Source organism: Macaca mulatta, chromosome 5 (genome assembly GCF_049350105.2).
Source record: "Macaca mulatta isolate MMU2019108-1 chromosome 5, T2T-MMU8v2.0, whole genome shotgun sequence".
In the NCBI taxonomy this organism is placed as follows: Eukaryota; Metazoa; Chordata; class Mammalia; order Primates; family Cercopithecidae; genus Macaca; species Macaca mulatta.
The window spans coordinates 110,364,657-110,381,550 of record NC_133410.1 but is presented as its reverse complement, the minus strand read 5'-3'; the positions used below and the strand labels follow the sequence as shown (position 1 = coordinate 110,381,550).

At 34.8% G+C, this 16,894-nt stretch overlaps 1 protein-coding gene across 8 annotated transcripts in view; it reads left to right on the top strand.

Moving 5' to 3' along the window:
- The window catches only part of PPP3CA (protein phosphatase 3 catalytic subunit alpha), a 331,056-nt gene that overhangs the window by 297,940 nt on the left and 16,222 nt on the right, over window positions 1-16,894 (top strand). For all 8 annotated transcript variants that reach the window (XM_015138831.3, XM_078001828.1, XM_028848096.2 and 5 more), the window contains 1 exon segment: window positions 15,701-15,785. In XM_015138831.3, coding sequence (XP_014994317.1) covers window positions 15,701-15,785 — 85 coding nt within the window.

Below are 16,894 nucleotides of genomic sequence, written 5' to 3'. Positions count from 1 at the left end.
GGCTGTCTGGAAAAAGATTGCTGCTTTAAATTGGCCTGTGGTCGTCTTTGTTGAAAATAAAATTAAAAACTTCTGTTATCTTGTAAAGTTTGGAAGCAGTTTAGTGCCAATGAATGTCTTTTGATGATCTAATTTATATGTATTAGGGTCTTTGTTTCCTGTTTCCACTTCTTATTTTGGATGATAAAATGATAGTCTGGTTTCAATTTAGGGTTGTTATTCACTGGAACACTTTAGAGAAAAAAGAAATCCAAGTAGAGATATCACATTTGGTAGATAATGCACATTAATGAAGAAGACTCATTTCAGACCAAGCTTTAGTAAGTGATTCCAAAGTAGAGCTAACAGAAATCAACCTTCATTACAAGGGTTTCTTTATTGTTCATTATTATAATAAGGAAGTCTGGAGAAACAGTAAGCATTGGAAACCTAGTGATAGTTTTGTAAGTTAGGAATAGTTATTTATCTGGGACTGTCTTTTAGGTCCTAAAATCGTAGGCACTGAGATCACTTTTTTAAAAAATACAGATTATGTTTGAGACTGTGATATGTGATAAGTCTCACTCACCAGAAAAAACTATGGAAGTGAAACTGAAGTCCTGTAGAATGAGAAAGGAAAGAAAAAATAATAAAGTGAATACATTTCAAGATAAATACAGTTTCAGGCTGCACTGGAAAGACTTAATATTAAATTAGAATGTATGTGTCTGCTTTTATCTAAAGAGCAAACCACATGGTAGAACTCTTATCCTTTATCAACGTTTTTGCCTTATTCCTAGTGTTAACCATAAGCAGGTGAATATGTAATCAGAGTAGCTTTTTGCATGCCTCTGTGAAATCATCTATATCGTATACCAGAAAATTATCTTCCATAGTCTGCCTTGAATTAGATAATTCTTCATGTCTATTATCACAGATTCTAGAGTATCTCCCTACCTATTTCTGTCTAGCTGTTAACAGTTGTAGAGAACTTAAAGTGCAAAGTTGGGAATTAGTGTGACTAATGTAGTATCTTACTGATCCTTGAGGAATACTTTTCTAAGGGTATGAATATATTATTTTCTACCAAAACTGTATTTATTTGCCATGATGAATGTTTGACCTAGCAAAAAGCATTTGACACTAATAATTCTTTTGTAGAAATGCCTTGGCACCCCAAGCATAAAGGGATTACCCCCAAATCATTACTTTCAGATAGTCACAGAATCTAAATGGGTTTGATTAATTTAAAAATCTAAATGGAGTGAATAAATTAAGTTTAAGGATTTAACTGTAGAAAGTCCCATCACTTTGTGCATTTAGCAGCACATAGGCTAAGAGCCATTAGCTTGGAGCTTTTTTGTGTGCTGTGATTATTATTTCTGAGCAACTCATTTTAGCATCCTATATTTCAATTTCCCAATCTAAAAAAATGATGTTATAGCCTGTAATATTTGACAGTTTAGGGGGAATATATTACATTTTAATATAAAAAATAGAAACAAACCCATTTAGACATACAAAAGAAAATATGCTCTAAGGAACACAGTGGTGATGAGATTCTTGTTCTGTCAACATTGAAGCCTAACCTGAAGTTAGTAAGTCAAGGAGTAACATAATAAAAGCAGTATTTGAGAAAAAGCAAAAACTTTTTCAAGCTTAGTTAAATGCTTGGAAAATGAACAAAGGGTGAGTAGGGATACAGTTTAGGAACTTAATAAAGTATCTTGAAGTTGCACTGACAAGATCTGAACAAAAATATTGTTAAGAAAAAACATTAAAAAGGAACTGTTCAAAAGATATTTCCAAGGACTTACAAAGTAGAATCAACAGGTCTTAGATAGAGGGGCAAAGGAAACAAAAGTTGAGTTTGATGGTTCAAACCTAGGGCCATAGGAGGTATGATAACATTTATGGAAAAAGTCACCACCTCCAGGAGACAGATGAGTTATGTTACAGGCAGGAGTTTGAATAAAACTGACATGTGTAATTCTAGAAATGTCCAAGCAGGATTTGGGAAAGGAGATCTAGAAATTGAGAAAGAAATTGGGGCAGTGACAGAGGCCTAGGATTAAATAATAACTGAATTTATTAAGAGTGAAATGGGCCTCCAAAGTTGCTGATTTGGAATAAAATCTCACAAAATTGAGGACTGATTTTTAAAATTAGCCTGCACTGTAAAAGCTGGAGATGAAAGAAGGAGAAAATAAGAGTGATGAGAGAGCACAAAAACCAGGTTTGTGTAGCAGTTCAAGCAACAGCTACTTAAAAATATTTGCACCCAGTGCGGAAAAATTAATATGAGATATAAGTCTGGCCAGAATTAGGACCATGACTTTGGTTATCAGATATCAGATTGTTGAAAGAGGTGAACAGCAAAATTTATTTTATTTTTACAGTAGCATGTAGAATTTAAATCATTGACAAAAGCAAAATACTAAAATAAAATTCAGTGTACCCAATTCTAATATCACATTGTGTTTTTACTTTACATATTTTTATATCTGTGTATTCATTAAAAGCAAATATGGACATAATATATTTTACCATATATTCAATGATGAACACAACACATGTGGTCTCTGCCTTCACTGAACTTGGAGTCAAGTGGAATAAGAAACCAGTTTTAAACATGGTAGTCATGCAGAGGATATAGGTGTTTAAACATGCTAGTCACAGCATATAGGCGTTAGGGGAGGCAGCAGGAATTGGGATAAAATATTTAATAACTAAAGGAAGAACGTGGGGGACATCTTTCTTTTTCTACTTCTGAAAAGCCAAAAAAAAAATTTATGAATTTTGATGTTTTAGAAAATGTGGCCATGTGATAAGTCCATATTATTTTTTCAAGGAAATTATATGCAAAAGTGGACATCAGTTTACCAGTGTTAACATTTTAACATCTCTTATATTTTTATAATAACTGCATTTGCATGATGTAATTAGGGTACAGGGAAAGGAAGATGTGTAAAAAGGTAGGTTAATATTTTTAAAAGACTAAATTCTTCTCAGGCTTTTTTTTTATTGTTTTCCCAGTTTATTGTTGGGTTTTCTTTTTGTTTGTTTTCAGTTGCCTAATATTTTAGTGTCTAACTTAGAAGCTAAATCGTTTGTCTCTATAAATTTATTATTTATTTCTTAGACCCTTTATAAAGTACAGAAAACTACTTGTTTCATTATGCTTTCATCTTAAAAAGAAGACACCTTGTTATAGCTACTATATCATTAAAACTAAAAAATGTCTGAAAAATACATGGGCATTTACTAGGTGTAGTTTGGTATGATTCTCATCGTATTTAGGTTTGTTGACATTTTGAGACCTTGACTATCAAACAAGCTGCCTGGTTAGCTATCATATTTTAATTAGTTTCATCAAATCTGGCCTTTCATCTTTGGTCACAATAATTAAAATCCTTTTAACTTAGCAATTAAAATGATGCAGTAATATAGGCATCAGAAGTACTGCCTTTTCTTCATACTGTACTACCATGACTGCACAAATGTGTTTCTTAATTATCTGGCATAATTTTCACATTGCATGGAAGCTCATAATTTGCAGAATGAACTAAATGTTAAAAAAAACAGCCATATCCCTGTTGCAGCTAATTGGCTGGATAATGCCCACCATTGACCAGCGTATTATGCTCACAGTAAGGTAATATTACAGAAAATACTCCAGATTTTATAACTGTGTTTCAACATGCAGTATTATATGCATATATAGTATATATTTTATACAGCTTTTAAGAGAAATTATTTTTATAGCATTAGTTTTTATTCAACTAATGGTGACATTAGCCTACTTATACTAAACATTAGCTATTGCACATCTAAGCATAAATGTGTTTATAAAATTTATTCGAGAAAGCAAACCATGTTGCAAAAGGGAAGTAAACATGTGGCCCTATAGGCCTTAATGCATTCTTTATTTGAAAGGCACTGAAATAGAGAGCTCTCTCTCTCAGTGAAAGCAAAGACTCTCTGTGTTTTAGAACACTTTCCTTCTTGCAAATAGGGTTGAGATAATTGGCATGTGAAAGAGGCATTCTTTGTAGAAAGGCCTGTAGTAAGTAATGTTAGCTTGCTGAAAACTAATACCAAAAGAAAATAAACTATATTTTTCAAACTTTTCTGGCAGAGCTTTCCCAATTCTCTTTGTACTAAAGCATTAATGGATTCAGGTTCTTAACTTGAAGATTGTACGTTTATTAGAGTAATTGATAACTGACTGAACAATTTAAACATGCTAGTCATGTGGAGGATATAGGTGTTTAAACATGCTAGTCATAGGATATAGGCGTTTAGGGGAGGCAGCAAGAGAGTTGTTGAGTCCACAGTTTCTAAAACATTCTTTTTAGAGTAACTGTTTGATCTCTTATGGCGGGTGTAAAGGCTGTACTTAAAAGTTCAATAAATGCCCACAAAATTTAAATGTTAAAAGTATTTCTCTCTGAGATTTTCCTATTTTCACTCTTCTAAAATCTGTTTTTTCCCCTCTTTATTCTTAGCTCATGAGAAGATATAAAAGCTGTTCTCCCATTTTGTCTCAGAACTCTGTAGAAATAGAAATGTTGATTCTATTTTGTCAACCCATCTATTTGGGGTGGTCTATTTTGTTCTGACTGCAAAGCCAGCAGCATCCTGGCTCCTCTCATTCTCTCCAAGTGTGTTTGCCATAATCTGGGGTCCAGCCTTTAGCCTGGCTGGCACAAAACATAAATGAGGCCACATCTCAGGGCAGCTTGATATTCACCAAGAACACATAATACATCATTTAATTTACGGAGAGAAATGTAACTGGAATGTTCATATCTGCACAAGTGTTTTCTTCTTAATAATAACAAGCATTTTACAATACTTCCCATATACCAAAGCTCTGTTCTACATGCATTAGCAGGTAGCACCCTAACTGGCACATGTGTTTGTTGAATGTTTAGAATGAATGAGAACATTACTTATTCTGCCACCGCGAGTGAAGTAGGTCAGTTAGCTGGTACTGTAATGAATCCTGGTTCTGAATCATCTCTAGCTAAAGACCTTAGGCAAATAACGTTTTGTTCCTTAGAATTGTTCTCTGTCAAATGGAGACTAGTAGTACCATCTCCATGTGGTTGTTGTGAGGATTATATGAAATAATGCATTTAGAACATTCCTCACTTTTTAGATAAGGAAAGTGAGCCTTAAAGACACTTACTTAATACTTGCCCAGGATAGCTAGTAAATGACAGTGGCGGGACTTAGACCAAGGTCTTTTATTCTAGACACAAGTTCTTTACCTCTGTTCTGTTCTGGCTTTCAAATGCCGGTTTAGTTATATGTCTTAAGAGAAGTGCACAAGCCAAGTATTTGTGATCCAAAGCTTCGCTGTAAGACCAAAGCACTTCACAGCCATTTGGCCCATGGACAGTACTTCCCAGAACATTTCAAATGTTTGCCTCAGCTACTCTTCTTTACTATGCATCTGTTGCAAACCAACACATTTTCGACTAGCACATCCATTCTCCTGGTAAGATAATAATATGTTTAAATGATGTTAAAGTCTCATGACTTGGGAACCATCTACTTTTTGATGTTGCCTGGGTCACTGACCAGAACCTCTACTTCTCCTCCTTGGGCAAAACTTTACTACGTCTCCCACGAAGTAACAAAACACCGTGTGTGGACTGTGAATAGTAACAGACCTTTGAATGACTTATTTTCAGATAAGCTTCATTACCTGCCAGTGCCTCAGCCATTCTCCACTGTCAGATGAAGGAGTTGTATTACTTGTTTTTGTCTGTTTTTTATTATGCTGTCAAGTGGTACTCAAATTAACTTTTTATCTAGGATAAAACATATGGGACAATCAAAAATAATATTTTACTCTGTTCATTTTCTCCCTTCACTTTATATCATGGCAGAGATAACATGTAAATGTCATTCTAGTATTTGATAAATGTATAAATCCATATGGGCCCAGAATTAAGTTCTAGTCTGAATGCATTCTTCCAGCACTTACCACGTATGCACAATTATGTCCTCAATAAACACCTATTAAACAGTTATATCTTCATCCATATCAAGAGCAATCTTTGATTAGACATCTAGGCATTATGACTGCTTCCCTTTGAGATAATAAATCAATATTATTAAATTTATATTTATTCCTTTTTGTTTTTATTTTCTGTTGCTACTTTATAAAATTGATGTGTTTTTGTCTCGATAAAGGGGTTAAGCCAAGTCAGATTTTATGGCTTTTAATAGCTTCCTTGGTAAATATTAAAAGGGGGGGCAATATGCTTTGTAAGGCATTAGCTGAACATGTTAGAGTTTCTTGAAAAATCAGTGGAAGGTTCCTAATCTACTGTAAAGTCTTTTACTTTCACCCAGTTAGAATTCTGCTTATAGTCAGCTTCTGCAACTCAACCAAGGAGTCATTAAACAGACGGAACGCAACATCTTAGAGAACAAAAGTGCATGGAATCAAATTAGAGTTTGGAAATGAAAGTAACTGATAATTAAACAGAAAATAACCAAATAATGACAGTAATTGGGCATTTGGGAGTAATCTGTCCATTTTTAAGACTACCTATCCAAAGAATTTGGTTATGTTTTATGACAAGAGAGGTGGAGAAAAAACTAGTCTAGGCTCTTCTGGCCTTCCTTAAAATCCATTGAACACTTAAAATCCATTACACCCTTAAAATCCATTACACGGGAGAAACTTTTTAAAAATATATATATATTTTCTAAAGGCTCTTCTATTGCTTTCAAAGTGGGATGTAAGACAGAATAGCCTTATGCCAAATATCACACCATTCATTGCAGGCTCTTAATATATACTGAGATTTTAGTCAAGTTAAAAAAACATATGGAAGAAATTCAGAATGTGTGCTTTAGAGTCATTTGGAGTGAGTGGCAATTATGTCCCAATTTTATCACCTATGGGAGGGATAGTTAATAGAGTTAGGATCCATATTAGAAAGATACTCTAAATATTTTAGTTTGTAATCTTCAAAAAGATGAATTTTTACCAGGATTTTTTTCACTTGTTGTCCTGAATGTATTTTTCTTTTGCCCAAAATAGTAATATATAAGCATACATATGGCTTTGTTTGGTGAGAGAAAGCACCTAACAATCTCTGGATTCACTTTGACTGCACTGACCCTAAATAGATGAACAGTGCAGGATTTCCAAGTTTATGGCAAGTTAAGGAGTTCTTCCAATAGCTGTCAACTCTAGAAATAGAGTAATCTAATTCTTGATAGAACAGCACTCTTCAGGCTGGAATATCTGTACTGTCGCGATTACCCTAAGACATTTCAAGAGGAGTTAAAGGGAATCCAGTTTCACATCCTCAGCCACCATAAGTCTTATTTTCTTAAAAGTGATCAGCCTGAGAAGGCACCTTGGCTGGAGGCCTTATTGCAGCTTCTCCTTTCCTGCCTCCTCTTTCTCAAATGCCCTTTTTCCATTTTAACAAAAAGGCACAGGTCTCCCTAGACATAGTCAGTATGAACATTTCCTTGAGCTATAAAAATCTCTGGGGCACACACACAAAGAGACATTGGAAAAGCTTCGTATCTAGGAAGTCTCTTTAATCAAGGGAGCAATGTAATTTTCTTCCCATCTTTATCATTAAGAGATGAATTCCAATAAAATTTTATTTCTGTGCATTTTAATATTTCTGAATATTTATCATATGTTAGTGCTCTCTATCTCAATTATGAACTAAAGAGTTCATAATTGTGAACTCTCTATAATAATTATGATATTGTGTTATTTATTCCAAAGGAATTTTTGAACACTTAGTATCCATCATCTCAGGAAATTTCTAAAATTTAGTTAAATTTTTAAACATAACGTATAATGTAGTGACAAAAATATTTTAAAGTTCAGCATACCTGTAACCCGACTTGGGAGGCTGAGGCGGGAGGATCAATTGAGCCCAGGAGTCCTAGTTCAGCCTGGGCCACATGTAGAGAGCCTGTCTAATTTAAAATATGTATATATTTTTTAAAAATTTTAATGCACTGGAACAAAATTGGGGAATTTTAAAGTGGAACTACAATTTCAAAGAAAATAATAATAATATATGATTTCTAAATATCAATGAGGATTTCATTCATGGACTTTTCTCTAAATGAATGATAGTGGGACTCAGATTGCTGTGATATTTATATACCATTGGTAACAGTAATATAACCATTTCATTTTAATCTCATAATATTTACAACATTATTTACAACTATTTAAACATGGAATGGGAATAGTATTCTTTGGGGATATTATTTTGTAGCTACATGAGTAAAAATTATAAAGGCTACAATTTCGAAGTCATTCCATCAGAGTAAACAGTTACGCATTGCTTATGGTGCTTTTTTTAAATCTAGGGCTCAAGTGCCTGGTGGTGTAGGAAAATGTACTGAAGCACTTGTCACAATTCATAGCCAACGGCAAAACTGGGTGGATATCTAAAGTAACTTCTGCATAACATCCCTTTGCTGGGATATAAGAGCTCAAGGTTTGTTATTGTTAAGTTAGGTCAGGAAAGAAAAAGACAAGATAAGATTTAGGGATTACTTCAACTGTTGGACATGTATTTTCCCAAAGAAGACAGTCTTTATATTCACAATTTTCATAATCTGTAAAAAGCTATAAAGACCAATTATGCAGGTTTCTTAGAGGTATCTGAAGTCGGTTCTATCTTATGCATTATATCTTCTATTTCAAAGGTGCTGAGTCTGGATGGACACAACACCCATTTTTATCTTTAATATAGCACAACAAAAGATATTAATGATCTCAACACTTTATGCTTTCATAAAGAGATTTTATTCAAATTCAGTAATTGCTCTGTTTGGCAAAGAATAAAATCTGAAGGAACATTGAAACTCTGTTTAATAATACTTACCCATGATAAAAATTTTATTTTCAAGTAGAATAGGGATGAACTTTGTTAAGTTTTAACAAATTTGGAAGTGGTGAGTGGTAAAAAAAAAAAAATTCTCAGATTTTGGATTAAACATTTGAAAACATTTGAAGTCTACCCCCAAAATATAATTTTAAAGACATATCTTTCCTTTTAAAACATACAAAAACTTTTAGTATACATATACTTTTTTATGTATAGTTCATTGAAATACATATGATGTGGATGCACTTGTATTAGTTAAAATGTCCTATAAAGAAAGAAACCAAAATGATAACAAAAAGCTTGTGGCCAATATAATGATGAATTGGGAAAGGTCTGCTAGTGTTTCTATCCAATAAAATACAACTCAATAACAATAACAATTTTTAAAAGCAGTTTTTTCACATTCTAATGTAAAAATATTTCTTTTCAGAAGATATTTAAGTATAATTTTTATAACTGGTCATTTTTATTTCTTACAGTTGTAAAAATGTGTTGAAACTAATAAGAATCTCTTCGATTAGACTTTTAAAACAAAATCTTGCCAGTTCAGCTCTCTCCTGGATTTGGTGAAGAAGAAAGATGGGGAGAATGTAACTCCAGTGAGAAGTATTCATTACCTTTTTCAGCAAGCTCCTGCATCCTCCCCGATTACATAAAGGAAGGGCAGGGCAGGACCTAGAGACTTCTCTCCCCAAAGCTGCTATTTTTCTTTCCCCACAAAACCAAATTTCTTCCAAGTATAGTTTCATTTTTTGACATTTTATTACAAAATGTTTTTTTTTGTTTTTTTTTTTTTTTTGAGGCGGAGTCTCGCTCTGTCGCCCAGGCTGGAGTGCAGTGGCGCGATCTCGGCTCACTGCAAGCTCCGCCTCCCGGGTTCACGCCATTCTCCTGCCTCAGCCTCCCGAGTAGCTGGGACTACAGGCGCTGCCACCACGCCCGGCTAATTTTTTTGTATTTTTAGTGGAGACGGGGTTTCATTGTGTTAGCCAGGATGGTCTCGATCTCCTGACCTCGTGATCCGCCCGTCTCGGCCTCCCAAAGTGCTGGGATTACAGGCTTGAGCCACCGCGCCCGGCCCTACAAAATGTTTTAAACATACAGGAAAGTTTGAAGAAATGTATAGTTAGTATTTAGATACCCATTACTTAACTTTCTATAGCTAACAATTGACTATATTTGCTTTATCACATATCTGTCTCTACTCATCCAGCAATCTAAGAGTTTCTTTCTTTTTTGGTATCTGGCAAAGTAAGTTTTATTTAAGTCAATTGCATATATGCTAATATCTAAACTTCTTGTTTGCATGTACTACTATGCTAAAGCCTTTACAGGTTAGCCCAGGCATTTCCTGCTTCTTTCCCAGCCTACCATCATCCGAGTTTACTCAAACTTCATTCACATCAAACTCCTTACCCATCATCTGAACATAATGTGGAATTTTGCTGCCTTTACACATTTAAAAAACCTCTATGGAGAATGCCATTCTTCTTTCTTTTTGGTGTTTATGTATACTTCAAGATCCTTGACTGTCACCATTTCACTGAAAAGTTTTCTTCTACCTGCACGCAGTTTGCACCTGTCCTCCCAGGGAAAATGGCCCTGGTTTGTAGCATTTGCAGATTTTCGTGGTATAAATGTTTCCCCCACAGCTGATTTGAAGCTACCAACATGAAATTACTGACCATGGGCCGGGCATGGTGGCTCATGCCTCCAATCCTAGCACTTTGAGAGACCCAGGCAGGTGGATCACCTGAGGTCAGGAGTTTGAGACCAGCCTGGCCAGTGTGGTGAAACCCTGTCTTTACTAAAAATACAAAAATTAGTCAGGCATGGTGGCAGGCACTTGTACTCCCAACTACTTGGGAGGCTGAGGCAGGAGAATCACAGGAAGCTGAGGCAGGAGAATTGCTTGAACCTGAGAGGTGGAGGTTGCAGTGAGCCGAGATCGCCATTGCACTCCAGCCTGGGCAAAAGAGTGAGACTCCTTTGAGAGAGAGAGAGAGAGAGAGAGACTGAGAAAGAAAGAGAAAGAAAGACAGAGAGAGAGAGAGAGAGAGAAAGAGAGAGAGAGAGAGAGAGAGAGAGGGAGAGAGAGAGAGAGAGAGAGAGAGAGAGAGAGAGAAAGAAAGAAAGAAAGAAAGAAAGAAAGAAAGAAAGAAAGAAAGAAAGAAAGAAAGAAAGAAAAGAGAGAAAGAGAGAGAGAGAGAGAAAGAAAGAAAGAAAGAAAGAAAGAAAGAAAGAAAGAAAGAAAGAAAGAAAGAAAGAAAGAAAAGAGAGAAAGAGAGAAAGAGAGAGAGAGAGAGAGAAAGAAATTACTGACCATGGAGTTAAGAAGGGACACACTCAGTATCCTCTTACCAGCTGACAGAAGCCAGCTCCAGTGTACCACTGCTACTTTCAATATAATATTTGTCATGATCTATTGTTGTTCACGTGATCTCCAAAAGCAGAGACAATGCCTCATTCATACTTCTGTTGCCAGCACATGGCAGGCTGTATAGTAAAGGAGTCACAAGAATATTTGATGAATGACTGATTTGGATGTTAATTTGAACTCTACATAACACGTTCTGCACACCACTAATTCAGGTGTAACTGAGGAATTCACAGTAGTAGCTCCACAGTGGTAACTGAGCTGGAAGCCAGAGCCAACATCTATAATGTGTGGCAGATACCCTAGGTGGTAAGAATCTCTCTTCAGCCAAGCACTTGCCCCCACTCTCTGTGGTGCAAATGCCTTTTTCCAGTTCCTTTTTAAGGCTGAAATCTACCCTGTGGGGTTGCAACACTCACTTAGAAGGCCATTTGCTATAGATATCTTAAAACTTCATGAGAAAAAGTCAGTAAGGTGCTAAGTTAAAGGCAAGAAGGACATGTATTAAAAGCAAATCTTTAAAGATCCCCTTGGTCTGCATACTAGCCTCCCCCATGTTGAGCAAAATTTGAGTTTTCAGGGTTGCTTAGAATCTGGAAATAGTAGCATGATACCCTAGGCATAAAAGAAGATCAGAACTTAAAAAGTTGAAAGGAGAGGCCAAAAAAGAGGTGAATATTATTTGAATAGAAATACAAAATGAAATTTTACTTAAAATTGCTATTTTTTTCTAACATATGAAATACTACCTTTCAGTTTTGGACTTCCAAGTTGAAATAAGTGATTATATGTTTTTTCAATGGGAAGAAATTATCACAGTTTTCATGTAAAAGGTATTTTATGTGTCTTCATTATTTTATATACTGAATTTTAATTTGAGCTACTGTGGTACATTTTCACAACGTAAATAGAACAGTACCAAGAATGTTTAATATGACATTATCTTTGCATGTTGCAGGTAGCAAAATTCTGAAAAACATGTACTTATTCTTGATATTTCTGTTTAATTATGGACTGTGAGGATTTGAAATGGAATAAGTTTTTGAAAAAGAATTTTAATGATCTCTGGAAAATACCGAAAACCTGGAATAGCAATACTTAGTATACTAGACCATTTACATCTGAACTTAATTCTCTCCTGCTATTGTTCAGCTCCTTTAGATTGAATTACACATCAATCCAGATATTTTATTTCAATATTTTAAATCTTTGTATGTGAGGTTATGTATGTGTGGTTAGAGCTCATTTTGATTTGATTATATTGAAAAGATTAAAGGTACTTTTCAGGATAAAAGATTCAGAGAATAGTTTAATGACTCTTCTTACTGTCCATGGTCAGGTTATTTTACTTTTTGTGTAAATATATTCCAATTTTATAAGAGGGATAATAAAACTCCTTATCTGGGTTATTGAGAAATTTTTAAAAGAGAGGTTTTTTTTTTTTTAATCAAGAAAAGTGCTAGAGTGTGTTGCGATTCACAGTTTATGGGGAGCACAACTGCATATATATAAAGTAGAATATCTTTTATATGCTCTCTAATCATTCATTTGATCTGAAAATATAAGGAATAGTATACTGACTGTGAGAATGTTCATTTTACATTTAAAATTGAGTATGTATTTGAGCATTTTTCTGATCATCAGCTTACACCAAGCTAAGAAGCACAGCTCTACATAATTTATTTCCCTCCTTTTCCAACTTTTTACTTTTCGTTTCTCTAGTTAAGGTTTTTACAAGTTTTTTATCAGAAATGTTCTGTGAGATTATTCTTCATATATATTTTTACTTAATTGATTTTATGTGTTACCCCTCTCACCTCTGTTAAATACATGAAATTTTATTTCTAGACATCTTAGCCACTCCTTGCTGCTTTTCTTGTGCTTCTAAATATAGTGACCAGTTTTGGAGCTCTCCCACAATTTCCATTCTTCGTGTTCATTGGATTGATTTCATGATCTGGCCATATTGTCTATTGGAGAGGGCCAGAATCTTTTCCCTTACTCAGCACATCATGACCCTTGAGTTCACAGGTCAGCTGAGGTAGGGAATTTTAAACATAGAGTAGTAATAGGACAATGTTATACTGAAAGCATCATCAAATGGAGTAACTGAAATATATATATGTATAGGAAGACCACCCTAAGGGGACTATTAACCATCCCACTTAAAAAAAAAAAATCTTTTGATGATCTCTTGTTCATTAATCATCTAAAATCCAAGCACAGAGAATTCAGTTTTAGATGGTCTCCAGAGCAGAATTTGATGTATAATCTTAATTACAAATCATAGACAATTAATATTGTTACAAAATCAGAATACGATTAGAGGCAGGGATCCTGCACACACCCTATTTTCCTCTCCATTGTTCTGGCCAAGAGACTAATTAATAATTCAAGGATCTGATAGTGAATGAGACCCGTGGTTTTGCTTATTATCAGAATAGCTGGGTTGGAGAACAGCTCTCTCCCACATAGATGGAAACCTATTCTACCCATTTGCAGGTAGAATAGCTGGCAATAATAAGTCCTTCCCATTGGATGTGTTGAAAGGTGCCTGCCATGGCATGGTTGCCACAAGAGAGGATGAAATGGACATACATGTAGGCTGCTTTCAGGTCAGAGGGAAGGTGGAAGGAAGCCAGCTTGCTGGTTTTCATACAGCCTCTGGGGAACACCCATGCACCTATGAGATGGGTTTGTGTTAGCATCACCTCTGAAAGATTACCCACCCAGGCAAAGAAAGTGATCCATTATGTTTTCACTTTCTTGGAGTGGAAGGAGAGAGAAAAAAAAAAGCAAAGGCCTTTTTTTCTAGCCATTTCAAAATTGTGTGTGTTGGTACAAGTTTTCTTTCTCGTGGAAATGTTGGCATATTAATTGTTTGATTAATACAATCAACAAGATTCCAAATGGCGTTCATAAAAGCCCTCTAAGGGAAACAGTAGAAATCTTTTTTTCAAAACCATTCTGTGAAAGCTTGCTGTTATCACAAATTATAATAAAAAACCAAAACACATACCAGTTATCATCTATAGTCCCTGAGCAAATTACGTGACTTCGACTGTTCAGTTGGATTAGGAACATTTCTGTTATTATTTGAAAAGAATATTCTATTGTGTATCTATTAGAAGCAGTGGAATTAGATGATCTGCTTGTGTTAATGCTTTCTATAAAATCCCACATAATGTATAAAAAGGATAACTTATCCATTTTACCTTGGATTATAAAAATCTTGGCCAGGTGTGGTGGCTCACACTTGTAATCCCAGCACTTTGGGAGGCTGAGGCAGGCGGGTCATTCAAGGTCGGGAGTTTGAGACCAATCTGACCAACATGGTGAAGCCTGTCTCCACTAAAAATGCAAAAACAGCTGGGCGTGGTGTCACATGCCTGTAGTCCCAGCTACTTGGGAGATTGAGGCAGGATAAATCACTTGAACCTGGGGAGGCGGAGGCTGCAGTGAGCCGAGATCGCGCCACTGCACTCCAGCCTGGGCGACAGAGCGAGACTCCATCTTTTAAAAAAAAAAAAAAAAAAAAAACAAAACAAAACGACAACAACAAATTGAGAGGTATTTTTTCTGTTTTATACTTCTTCCAATATACCTTGGGAATTAAATAAAGAATAAAATGGGTTCATTAAAGTATTATTTTACAACATTATTTTAAAATATATTTATTTGTAACAATAATCTATGTAATTACTTTTTTTAATTTGGAAAATGTAACAAGTGGTAAAACTTACCTGGAAAAACCGTGCATAAATTTCAAAAATAGTACTAAAATGCAAACCATGGTGTCATTGTCTCTTACTAAATCCAATTTAGCAGTTCTCTACTCTTTTCTCTAGAACTCATGAACCAACCAGAATATGAAAGAGTATCAAGTGCTCAAACAGTCATCATCAAATAATTATGAATGATGTTGCAACGCAGATAGGGAATTAAGAGACTTCCTAGTTTAATCATATCAAAGGAGAACTTTTGGAAAAGCAGTTTCCTAAAGTAGTTTTCCCAGCATGGAGACTGCAAATGAATAGAAGATGGTGATAAGGCACTTAACTCTTCCTCCCAATGCATGGTCTCTGTATAAATAGAAAAGAAAGGGAAAGTCAATGCATGGTCTCTGTATAAATAGAAAAGAAAGGGAAAGTCAATTAGAAAAGGAGGATAGGAACCTACCCCTCTGCTCAGTGATTTTCCAGTTAGCTTCTTACTCACCTCCCCCCTGATATCTCAAAAGTATGGAGACCTCTCAAAAATCACATCCTAGTATTGGTGGCCAAAAGCTTAAATTTTCAACTTTGATTTACGGATAAATCCTCTTAAGGAAAAAAAAAAAAAAAACAAACCTGATTTTGCTTACTGGAGTCTGATGTATGTATAAATTTGTAAAATCAATTGCAATTAGATAAAATCACTGACCCCTGAACTCTGTTTGAAAATACAGGTGCAACAGCTGCAGCCCGGAAGGAGGTGATAAGGAACAAGATCCGAGCAATAGGCAAAATGGCCAGAGTGTTCTCAGTGCTCAGGTGGGTTCATTCGTCCTCTGTTTTTGTTTCAAATTTTATAATGTGTCACCTAATAAATACTTTAATACTTTCATCTGGTAATTTAAATATTTTACTAGAGAATATTTGTCTTTTTTTTTCCTTTTAAATTAAAAATTGAGAAAAATTAAATGAGAAATTGTCTGTTTCTCACTCTTTTAGTTAAATTGCAATCTACTAAATTATTTCTGTTAAGAAAGTCTCAAAATGAATTGCATCACATTTTATTCCTCTATTTGCTATAGGACTTTAAAACATTGATTTCACAATAGGTTGAACATCTTATGAAACAGGAAAAGCTATTGTGATTTTTTTTGTTTTGTTTTTCATTCTGGTTCTGTGGTGAAAGATGCATTTATCAGACACATTTCACTAGATTTCTGGGAAATGAACTTCAACCGTAGAGCTATTCATGTGAATCTATATTATTCTAATTATTGAGAGAAGAAATTACTATGTTTCAATTTCCATATAGTAGTATATTTTGTAAATAGATTATGAATCATTATTAAGCATTAATTTAGAAAACAAATGTTTTCTTGAAGGAAACTCACTCTAGTTATTTCTAAATAATACAACATAACATTTCTCTTCAGAAGATTACTTTAAAATGTGATATTTTATATGTTAGGAGTATACAGTCAATTCAAAATGATACATATTAACGAGTAAATAGGAACACCTTGGGAAATATTACATCTACAATTGGATAATTTAATAATCTAATTTTTTGCCAAATTTTTGCCCCAACTCTTTCTCATAGAGTATTGACACCGGCTCTTTTGATTTCTCCTCTTGCTATTTCTATCCTCTTCCTGGTACAGTCACTAAAGAGTAACTGAATGACTTAATGCCAAAAGAGGGAGCCATGAGAAGGATGAAAAGCATTATCATGCTCTCAGAGACACCACATCAAAGACAATGAGAACTCTGTGGTAGCCAGCACAATCACGACAAGCTGTGTGCAGGCTGAAAATAGAGCATCATTGCTCCCTTCTGTTACTGAATGAGGCTACCTTTGCTCTATTGCTCTACGTTTCCAACTACATTTTCAGGGTTTATTCATTCATGCCATAAGTAAATATAGTAAA